Source organism: Littorina saxatilis, linkage group LG11 (genome assembly GCF_037325665.1).
Source record: "Littorina saxatilis isolate snail1 linkage group LG11, US_GU_Lsax_2.0, whole genome shotgun sequence".
NCBI lineage: Eukaryota > Metazoa > Mollusca > Gastropoda > Littorinimorpha > Littorinidae > Littorina > Littorina saxatilis.
The window spans coordinates 34,020,655-34,032,324 of record NC_090255.1 but is presented as its reverse complement, the minus strand read 5'-3'; the positions used below and the strand labels follow the sequence as shown (position 1 = coordinate 34,032,324).

Genomic DNA, 11,670 nt, shown 5'->3' with positions numbered 1-11,670 from the left:
TAAATTCTGGGATCATTACATTTTCATATATACACAAAGAAAAAAGCCAAGCACCCCCCGAATGAATTTGTGATAATAATTGAGTCAAATTTGTTTTACCATTTTTTTTCTTCGTAATGACATACATGGGTTTCCATAATAAGGTTGGGAAGTTCACGCGTCAAGATTGTGTCGCCACTGCCTGTGAGAAGCACGTGCAGCATGCAACCCATGAATGTTAAAAAAGGCAGTATGCTCACGCTGCAAATTTCTGTATTTAACACTGGGCGACGACAATTTGCAAACATTCTCTGTGAACATGGCGAGAAGACGATTATCAGAGGCGATCCGATGGCAGATTATAGGAATGCATGCTACAGGAGCATCCTTCAAAGCGATTGGTCGTCAACTTGGCTACCACTACACAGTCATCAGCCGTTTGGTACGCAAACATCGTCAGACTGGTGCTGTGAAGGACCGTCCACAGTCAGGGCGACCCCGTGTGACGTCAGAACGTGAAGACCGAGCTTTTCTCCGAATAATTCGGCGTGAGCCATTTTCAACGAGTACCGTCCTGAAACGAGCATGGCTTCCAAATCGACATCTGTCAACCAGGACCGTACGAAACCGCTTGAAAGCTGCAGGAATGGCAGCCCGAAGAGTCATTAAGCGTCCCCGACTGACAGATGACCACAAGAGAAGACGCTTGGCATGGTGTCTGGCACGGCAAAGATGGAACCTGAGAACGTGGAGGAGGATCCACTGGTCGGACGAAAGCAGATTCCTTCTCCATGTCACTGACGGCCGACTGAGGGTATGGAGGCACAGGAACACGGCCTATACACCCAGGAACATCAGACAAACTGTTCCATTCGGTGGCGGGTCAGTCATGGTTTGGGGTTGCATTTCCCATGACTGCAAGCTAGACCTTGTCACCGTACGTGGCAACCTCACGGGTGATCAGTATATGCGACATGTCCTGGAACCTGTTGTCGTTACTCATTTTGACAACCACCCACTTGCCACAAGACCCGTGTACATGGATGATAACGCCAGGCCTCATCGATCCAGGGCAGTAGTGGACTACCTCCAGAACAACGCTGTAACAACACTCCCATGGCCGGCAATGAGTCCAGATCTTAATCCGCTGGAGCATGTTTGGGACATCCTGGGGCGTCGTATACAAGCTCTGCAGCCTCCTGTGCAGACATTACGTGAATTGGAGGCAGCTTTGCATCGTGAGTGGTTGCAAGTGACCCGTGAACAGATCCGACGTTTGACTGGAGGGATGAGACGCAGGGTTGACGCCGTCATCCGGGCACGCGGGGGTTTCACTCGATATTGAACTTTTGAATCGCGTATGCCATCTGAGCACTCTCAATTACATTTTTTTCATGACACATTTACCTAAACCTGTCTTTTTCAGCTTGCAGCTCCATACTTATCAGGGGTACTGTTTTAGGGTTAAAACGTCACTTTTTGGCAAGGTACCAAATCACGATTAAAACCAATCAAAACTGGAGTTTTCTTGTGTGATGTTATTTCCAAAGAGTTGCTCTTGTCGATAACATTTGTCAAACCGAGCTCCTGAACTTACTGTTTCCATACCAGAACTTTAAAAATCAGTCATTGCGAAATTGAAGGGGGGTGCTTGGCTTTTTTCTTTGTGTATATATTTGTTTGTTTTTAAATTTAGGTGTTTTTGCTTTTGAAGTGGGGAAGCAATAAAGGAAATGTCGTCGATATCACTTTTGCACTGAGCTCAGTTTTGCCCAATTGACCAATGGAAATCCACGTAACATATGAAATAGCAATATCAATCAATCAATCAATCAATGACGCTTATATCGCGCATATTCCGTGGGTACAGTTCTAGGCGCTCTGCAGTAATGCCGTGTGAGATGAAATTTTATACGGCCAGTAATTGCAGCCATTTCGGCGCATATTTACCTTTCACGGCCTATTATTCCAAGTCACACGGGTATAGGTAGACAATTATTAACCGGCTGTGCCTAAGCAATTTTGCCAGGAAAGACCCTTTTGTCAATCGTGGGATCTTTAACGTGCACACCCAATGTAGTGTACACGGGGGGTGGGGGTGGGGGGGTTGGACACCGAAGAGAGTCTGCACACAAAGTTGACTCTGAAATAAATTTCCGCCGAACCTGGGATCGAACTCACGCTAACAGCGGCCAACTGAATACAAATCCAGCGCGCTACCAACTGAGCTATATCCCCGCCCCAATATAGGCCTCATATTGATTGATTGATTGATGTGACCGAGACACGGCGCCGGCAGCGTAGGTCACGATCAGGTCACTAACATTCGTAACCTTGGTTAGGTGAAAAAGAGGCCTGTCTGCACCTTTGTGTTGCATAACCCGCCGTGGACCGAAAAGGTAATGTGACCGACCACCAGCGCCAGCAGTATAGGTCACGATCAGGTCAGGTGGACTGCATCACTGGATGTAATTTATAACTGCTTCTGAAATATGCTCCCAGAAAATAAGGATCAGTACTTTGAAGCTCCATATCTCTGAAACTACAAATAATGAAATTGTTTAACTGGCTATATAATTATGCTCGGAAAGGCCATTCTTCTACTTTTTCTTTTTCTGCGTTCTCCCCGTACCTAGGAGAAAAACGCGTATGTGACCGCTTTTAAGTTCCCACCACATTCCGTCTTCGGGGAGGATGAGTACTTTGGTACGTGTGTTTGTGTAGCCGGCATTCACCCGTCAATATTTTAATAGCATCATGCTTTAACCCATTTCTTTCTAGGGAGATTTTTTCTAAGGGCTTACAAAAATAAGATATTTTATTATCAGATCAGCTTGTAAAGGAGATACTATTTAAAAAAAAAAAAAAGAAGTCGAATGCGTGGTGACAACTGCCGCTCCGACTGAGGGGGGATTTACTAAAAAGAAAGGAAGGGGGTGGGGGGGGGGAGGTGTTCGGGAAGAGGTCGAGGGCAAAGGGATACAGAGCCGATACGATTACGATGTTGAGGGGGGGGGGGGGGGCAGCAAATATGTGCATGCACGTGGTGGTCAGTAACATTTTTCACACAACTTGCCGTTTGCTTTTAATCCTACTTACATATGTTCATTTCTCTTGTGTTATTTTATTTCTGTCAGAAGAAAAGGGATGAATGAAAGACATGACCGGCTGGATAAAATATATCTGAGTGAAACGTTACTTCTTCAAGAGTCCGTCTTTGATTTCTTTTTTCTCTTATTTTTAACAATTTAGATTGATTTTATTTATGTCAATTTCTCGCGAAAACATTGTTTTCAATGCTGACTGGTGCGTGGTGTCTTGGTGCGTGGTTCGAACATGACTGTGGTGTCCAGCTCAAGTCGTGTCTTCCGCGTGTGATGTTTGAAGTGGGCCTATTTGGACGAAGCTAAGTAGATGGGGAGTACGAACATCAGCAGATTCCACGATTTTATGATCCTACCGGGGATAAGAGACAGAGACTGTCAAGTGCTCTTACATGAACCAGTCTGTCCGATCGAGTCAAGGTGTGATTTTTGCGTTCTACTTACACGCCTGTATTCTCAGCTCACAACTCCTCGCAAAACATCTCAAAGAAAAGTGACATTGCATGAGTCGGAAAGATAATAGGAAAGATTTAGACCTCAGAATAGGGTCAATTAGAGACGATAAACCAAAGCACAAAGAATACTACACAGCATTACGTGGTTTTTTTGCACGCGATCTGTTTCTCGTAAGGCACGCAATAAGGACGCCTGTTAACCCGTGATTTGTAAAAATTTAAACAAAAAATGTAATTCTTTTTTCATGTCTTTCTTGTCCCATCGCTGAGAAATTCGGATCGCTTCCTCCCAGTGGAAAGCTAGCAAGCGATGGGACAAGAAATACATACACAAAAATATATATAATAGATCCCTTGACTTTGGGGTAGCACGACTAGGTTGCTGCTAGCTTTCCACTGGGAGGAAGTGACCCTAATTTCCCAGCGATGGGACAATCTATAAATGAAAAACAAATCTGAAAAAAAATCTTATAGATCCCTTGACTTTCGGGGTAGCGCGACTCTGTAGTTGCTGCTAGCTTTCCATTGGGAGGAAGCGACCCGAATTTCCCAGCAATGGAACAATCTAGTAATGAAAAAAAATAATCTAATATATCCCTTGACTTGGGGATAGTGCGACTCTGTTGCTGCTAGCTTTCCATTGGGTGGAAGCGACCCGACTTTCGCAGCGTTCGGGCAATCTAGTAATGAAAAAAAAAATCAAAAAAAATCCAATAGATCCCTTGACTTAAGGGTAGCGCGACTCTGTTGCTGCTAGCTTTTTATTGGGAAGAAGCGACCCGAATCTTCCAGCGATGAGACAATCTAGAAATCTAATAGATCCCTTGACTTGGGATGTTAAGCTACTGGGATTGGGGCGAAATGGGATAACGGCGATCCGGGATTGCGCCAAAATGGGATGTGGAGCTAATGGTACATGACATGGTGGTAAAATGACACTTGGCCTGAGAAATGTCGCCAAAATGCGATGGGGGCGAATTGGGATAACGGCGAAACGGGACTAATAGATCCCTTGACTTTGGGGTAGTGCGACTCTGTCACTGCTAGCTTTCCACTGGGAGGAAGCGACCGGAATTTCCCAATGATGGGACATCCTAGTAATGAAGAAAAAAACCAATCTTAAAATTAACAGAGTCGCAATACCCCTAAAGTCAAGGGGTTTCGTTTTTGTCCCTTGACTTTGAGGATGACAAGAAAATATCGGGCGCAAAAACGTGATTTGTAAAAACATTTTTACAAATAGCGAGGCGCGCCCCGCGATTTGTAAAAATGTTTTTTACAACTGGCGGGGCGCGCTCCGTGATTTGTAATTATTTTTTTTACATTTTTACAAATCACGGGTTAACAACGGCTTATTGCTACACAAAGCATCTAGTGGGCAACGAATTCTGATTTTTTTAAGTTTTTTTGTGTGAGTAAGAATATTTTTTATGTGCACCCCAACCCCCTCCCCAAAGTTGATTTGGTACGATGAAAAGATAAGAAAATCTTCCAAGCCATTTGGTCGTTTCAATGACGTAAACTAGTTATAATTTTAAAAAAACTAAAACCCATCTGCCTACTTTTTTATGACGTGTAGAATAGACCTCCGAACCGCATATCTACACTATGTTGTATTCCAACCATCCCCTAACTTAATAGGTCTGGCACTGACAAACATATCTGACTGCCCAACCGACCATCGCGTGCGATCCAGAGCAACTGAATAATAGTGACTATCCACAATAGAACAATTTAATTCCAACCAAAATGGTACGGAACAGTTTCCTATCTATATGCGTTGGAAGGCGTCTGCATTTAGAGTAATGTTTGTCCCGGGCTAAAGTATTTTAATGTATATTCAGAACTCATTCTCGTCATATGGACATAATACAGTTAACTTGTTTTAGTTTGCCAAGTTGTACCTTGTATTCATATAAATTAACAATCCTTGTGTAAAAGAACAAACGGGTGTAGCTCGGTTGGTTTGACAGGAACACGGCGACAATAAACATTTCCAGCTGACGACGGTGGTCAACTCAACCGGACCAATGATGTGTGACCTATGAAGTAGGATCCTTTACAGTGAATTGCAATTGTTGTGTCTGCTGCTCTCTCATCATGTACTTGAAAGCCCTTTACATCAGTCTTTCATGACAAACCTTGCTTTAACAATTGCCTCTTGAAAAAGCACTGATTTCAATTAGTAACATAGTGACAGCTTAGGGTAACCTTCGCCTACATTCTCTTGCTAAGTGTGTACAGAGAGGAAGAGAGAGAGAGAGAGAGAGAGAGAGAGAGAGAGAGAGAGAGAGAGAGAGAGAGAGAGAGAGAGAGAGAGAGAGACTTAGACTTAGACTTAGAACATTTTATTGACATAAATGGTAAACATTTTAAGCCAAGGGCCTAATCTTACAACGTGCCCTTTACATTCACACTAACACATCCGCACGCATATAACCAACATAATATAATGAAATCATATAGGCATAACATGTAAATGTACAGTAAATAGGCATAAGCACCACGGCCACACGAAACACACAGTCTAATAAATATACGAAGTAAAACAATATGAATACTATATGCTATTAATATGTAATATGACGTGAATATAATTATATAGTAATATTAATATAGTATACATTAGACAGAACTGTAAGATTCACATAATTATGTCACCGTGGGTGTGTACTTACAGAGAACAGTTTAGATGTTTTTTTAAAGGAAGATTTAAAGATATTTACAGATTTGCTAGTTTTAACATTCGAAGGAAGAGAGTTGCACCTTGACGGCCCAGCAAAGGAGAGAGAGAGAGAGAGAGAGAGAGAGAGAGAGAGAGAGAGAGAGAGAGAGAGAGAGAGAGAGAGAGAGAGAGAGAGAGCTCAGAACTCAGAACTCAGAACTTTATTACATAAGGATAAAGGTTTTAGGCTTAGCCTAATCTTCCAACCTGTCCTTGGAACATACTACAGAGAATAATTGTAAACGAAAGCAAAGACTGCGCACATACACACACACACACACACACACACACATCCACACACACACCCTCGTATACACACACACGCACACACAAGCTCACACACACTTACACACACACACACACACACACACACACACGCACACACACACACATGCACACATATACACACACACATGCTCGCGCGCGCGAGCGTGCGCTCGCTTACCTACACACATGCACATGCTATCATTTCATACCTAAAAGGAGCAGTATCTAATCAAAGTATTAAAGGTCAACCACATTGCTCGGTCAAAAAAATTCTGCTGAGAGAACATTACTAAATAGTACCAGATGCAAAATATTGGCAAGCAAAGTCCTTTGGTTTAATAGATATCGATCAATGAAAGTGGGTTTTCATACCTGCAATTAAGGGTAAGGGAAGTAAGAATCTAAAACGCAGCCATGGCTGATCTCCCCTCGCAGTGACGTCAGCAGCTGTATTGGCATGGCAGACCATGAAGAAAACAGTGAAACAAGCAGCGTTTCTTCACTGGAACTATCGTGCTACAGTAGTGATTTTGAGGTTTTGAATGAACACGATCTTCAACCATACCAGTTTAAACCTGAGCTGTCCGATGCTGAGGTTGAGGAAACACCCGACAGAGACGATTTTAGCGAGTCTCTCGATCGTTTGATGTCCACCAACTGGTAAGAAACTACCACTGATTCAGTGATTGTGAGACTCTTCCTCGTATATATTCCTATTATAGAATCGATTCTGGTAGAGCTTGTTTTGCAGTCAGTAATTTGTAAAGTTTGTGCGATGTCTTCTTTTACCCTTGATGCAATTCATGCATGCCAGAAAGTGATGCGCATTCCTGATTATAATTTTAGTCAAAACATCATCCTACTGAGTAGTCAGTATGCCCACTCAATCATTGCTAGTAGCAGTCCCCAAAACTAAAACTAGCCAAATCAGTACACGTATGAATATACCAATGTTCCAATGGAATAACAATTTATTATGGTTTTGTCTAGACATAATGGTCACTACCATTGGTTGTGAATTTGTCCATTTCAGTTGTTTTACTGCCTTAGTAGATCAATTTTTTTGTGTGAGTTTGTAGACTGCAGAGAATTTGAACTAAACTTGTATCAAATTTTGTGTGTGCAGGTGTCAGTGCGCAAACTGTGCAGGCATGGGCTCAATCCGAGAATGCCGCTGTTGTCAAGAAATTCCAGAAATGGAATCACTGACAGTAAGCACAGGGGTGGGCTGCATCACTGACCACCCTGGCTTCAGATCAGTGTGCTTGGACCACTATGTCTTGGAGACATGCTATCACTGGTACAACCAGCAGTATGGGAGGGCTATACAGGATGCTAATGAGTAAGTTATTTTTTTTTTAGAATTGTAATCATGATACTATAAATAGGTTTATGTCATAGATGTGCAAAAACAAATAACAATAAAATAAAAAAATGAAAATTAATTGTCAGATATTCATTTTTATTTCAAGACAATTCATTTATTCGCATGTGCTAATTCTGAGCAAAGCAATATGGGGAATGTTTTCAAGTATCCTGATTGTACACTTTGTGTACTGTGGACTGGGTGGCCGAGTGGTAACGCACTTGCGCTCGGAAGCGAGAGGTTGCGAGTTCGACCCTGGGTCAGGGCGTTAGCAATTTTCTCCCCCCTTTCCTAACCTAGGTGGTGGGTGCTAGTCTTTCGGATGAGACGAAACGCCGAGGTCCCTTCGTGTACACTACATTGGGGTGTGCACGTTAAAGATCCCACCATTGACAAAAGGGTCTTGTGTGTGGCGCACGTTATATGTCTTTCGGATGAGATGAAAAACCGAGGTCCCTTTGTGTACACTACATTGGGGTGTGCACGTTAAAGATCCCACGATTGACAAAAGGGTCTTTCCTGGCAAAATTGTATCGGCATAGATAAAAATGTCCACCAAAATACCCGTGTGACTTGGAATAATAGGCCGTGAAAAGTAGGATATGCGCCGAAATGGCTGCGATCTGCTGGCCGATGTGAATGCGTGATGTATTGTGTACAAAAAATTCCATCTCACACGGCATAAATAAATCCCTGCGCCTTGAATATGTGCGCGATATAAATTGCATAAAATTTTTTTTTAAAAATCCCTGCGCTTAGAACTGTACCCACGGAATACGCGCGATATAAGCCTCATATTGATTGATTGATTGATACTGTCATTAATACTGTATGCTTGTTTTTCTTTCCAGGCAGTATCGGTATGTAGCTTACCGCATGCTTGTGCGGTGGGTCTGGAAATGGCTGGGAGAGACATCAGGGTCACCTTACCAGCTTGTGCGGTTGCAAGAATTAGAGAACAGTTTCCTAGTGCAGATGGGCAGTACGTGGGTTATAGGGACCCACGACCTCCCGATCACAGGGCGGACGCCTTACCACTAGGCCACCGTGCCGGTTTGTCTTATTAGTGCAGTAGACGAATTCTGGCATTGTAGAGTGACATACTGTGTCCGGTCAGCAAGATACGATTTAAAGAAGTCACAGACCGAATCGTTTCTCAAATAATAGTGAGCGAGAGAGAGAGAGAGAGAGAGAGAGAGAGAGAGAGAGAGAGAGAGAGAGAGAGAGAGAGAGAGAGAGAGAGAGAGAGAGAGAGAGAGAGAGAGAGAGAGAGAGAGAGAGAGAGAGACGGACGGAATGACGGGCGGGCGGGCAGGCTTACAGACAGATAGACAGACAGTCAGTCAGACAGACAGACAGACAGACAGACATACAGACAGACAGGAAAAGAGAGAGAAAGAGAGAGACACATACACACATACAGACGGACGGACGCGCAGACAGACAGACAGACAGACAGGCAGACAGACAGACAGACAGACAGACAGACATATTGAATGACTGACTGAGAAGTGGCGGACGATGACAGAAACATAGACATATTTATACGGTGATATCAACACCATCATGGGTTGACTAACTCTGTAAGTATGCTTTGGTACAGATCTGGAAGAACATTTTATGAAAACAGTACCACTGGTACGCGTGATTATTGACACGTAGTGTTTTCGGTAACCGCTCTTTTCATTTTTGGTGCGTCGATGTATTTTCTCATTCATATTCGAGCATAATCATGTTCTCGGCTTTCAGTGTCAGTGAGTACTAAACGCAGGGGAGACCTAATTGGGTAATACTGTCATGTATTTTAAATTTCAACAATATCGGGAAGATTTAAGTCGGGAAAGTCGGGGGGGGGGGGGGGGTGTCAGAGAGATGATGACTATCAGAGACTTGCCAATTCAAGGATTTCATCCAAAATGTTGTCTAATCTTATCAAGCTGAGCTAAGTTATGTGAACACACAAACAAACCTTTAAGAAAGATTCACTCAAGCATAACATTCGATAAAAACATAAAACAACATGACATGCCAATAATCAAATACTAGATCATTAACATGGTAACCACAGGGTAATCAAAATCTATCACTTAACCTTATACAACTATGTACCTATGTTGCAACTGTTTTGACATGTGCAAGTTATCCATAGAGGTTGAATACAGCGAATGAAATTGTTTTGAGCGTTCCAGCGCCGTTAGTTTTCTGAAATGAATCAATCAATCAATATGAGGCTTATATAGCTATTCTGATGAACACGTGGGGGAATTCGGGGGCTGTGGTCTCTTCCGATCATCAAAGCATAATGCTACGGAAGTCGGCCATTTTTCTCAATATCCAAAAGCATATTGTCGATAACAAAGACGCATGGTTCCGGTTTACCCATCTGTACCACGGCGATGTTTCTATCGACAACAGCATACACTGACAACTTAAAAAGCTGTTTCAACAACTGTGTTGTGAAATCGAATGCACTTGGAGTCAGTTTTTCTTCCAAAGTCAGAAAGCGTGTAGCGGTGTGCATGCCTGCGCGAACATGATGCGCGTAAGAAGTTTGTCTGCTATCAAAACCTGAGATCAACGCATCGACGCAAAAACTGTCATTTTGTAAGTTTGGAACAACAAATCAAGGTCATAACAGCTATATAATCGCTATTGTGTTTTCAGCGTAGCAATAGGGTCCGATATTTAGACTCAAACAAGTATAATGCGACTCGTCTTCGACTCGTCGGCATTATACTTGTCTCGTCTAAATATCGGACCCTATTGCTACGCTGAAAACACAATAGGTGTTAATATCGCGCGTATTCCGTGGGTACAGTTCTAAGCGCAGGGATTTTTTTATGCAATTTATATCGCGCACATATTCAAGGCGCAGGGATTTATTTATGCCGTGTGAGATGGAATTTTTTGTACACAATACATCACGCATTCACATCGGCCAGCAGATCGCAGCCATTTCGGCGCATATCATACTTTTCACGGCCTATTATTCCAAGTCACACGGGTATTTTGGTGGACATTTTTTTTTATCTATGCCTGTACAATTTTGCCAGAAAAGACCCTTTTGTCAATCGTGGGATCTTTAATGTGCACTCCCCAATGTAGTGTACACAAAGGGACCTCGGGTTTTCGTCTCATCCGAAAGACTAGCACTTGAACCCACCACCTAGGTTAGGAAAGGGGGGAGAAAATTGCTAACGCCCTGACCCAGGGTCGAACTCGCAACCTCTCGCTTCCGAGCGCAAGTGCGTTACCACTCGGCCACCCAGAAATGTATTGGTCCATGTTAGGCAGTGGTCCATATAAGGCAATCTTCGCTGACGACGGTACGGACATGTTTTTAGCGACCAAACTTTATTTGTTGCTCACCGGATGCTTCGTGTAGCTATAAGCCACCGGGGCGTCCTTATTGTGTGCCTTTACGAGAAACAGACCACGTGCAAAAAATACTCGTAATGCTGTGTTGTAGTATTCTTTGTGCTTTGGTTTATCGTATCTAATTAAAAGGACCCTATTCTGAGGTCTCAATTCTTTCCCACGATCTTCCCGACTCATGCGATGTCACTTTTCCTTTGAGAGTTTTTGCCACCATTTGGCGAGGAGTTGTGAGCTGAGAATACAAGCGTGTAGCCTAATTAAGTAGCACGCGAAAATCACACCTTGACTCGATCGGACCGACTGGTTCTTGTAAGAGCACTTGACAGTCTCTGCCTCGTACTCTCCATCTACTTAGCTTCGTCCAAATAGGCCCACTTCAAACATCACACGCGGAAT

The 11,670-nt window shown here is 43.2% G+C and overlaps 1 protein-coding gene across 1 annotated transcript; it reads left to right on the top strand.

Annotated features, from left to right (window-relative positions):
• Positions 1-5,123: 5,123 nt before the first annotated feature.
• Positions 5,124-9,045, top strand: LOC138980297 (uncharacterized). The gene is made up of 3 exons (XM_070353159.1): positions 5,124-7,190; positions 7,657-7,872; positions 8,748-9,045. The coding sequence occupies exons 1-3, from the start codon at positions 6,988-6,990 to the stop codon at positions 8,935-8,937; spliced, it is 609 nt and encodes a 202-aa protein (XP_070209260.1). The 5' UTR covers positions 5,124-6,987; the 3' UTR covers positions 8,938-9,045.
• Positions 9,046-11,670: the final 2,625 nt, after the last annotated feature.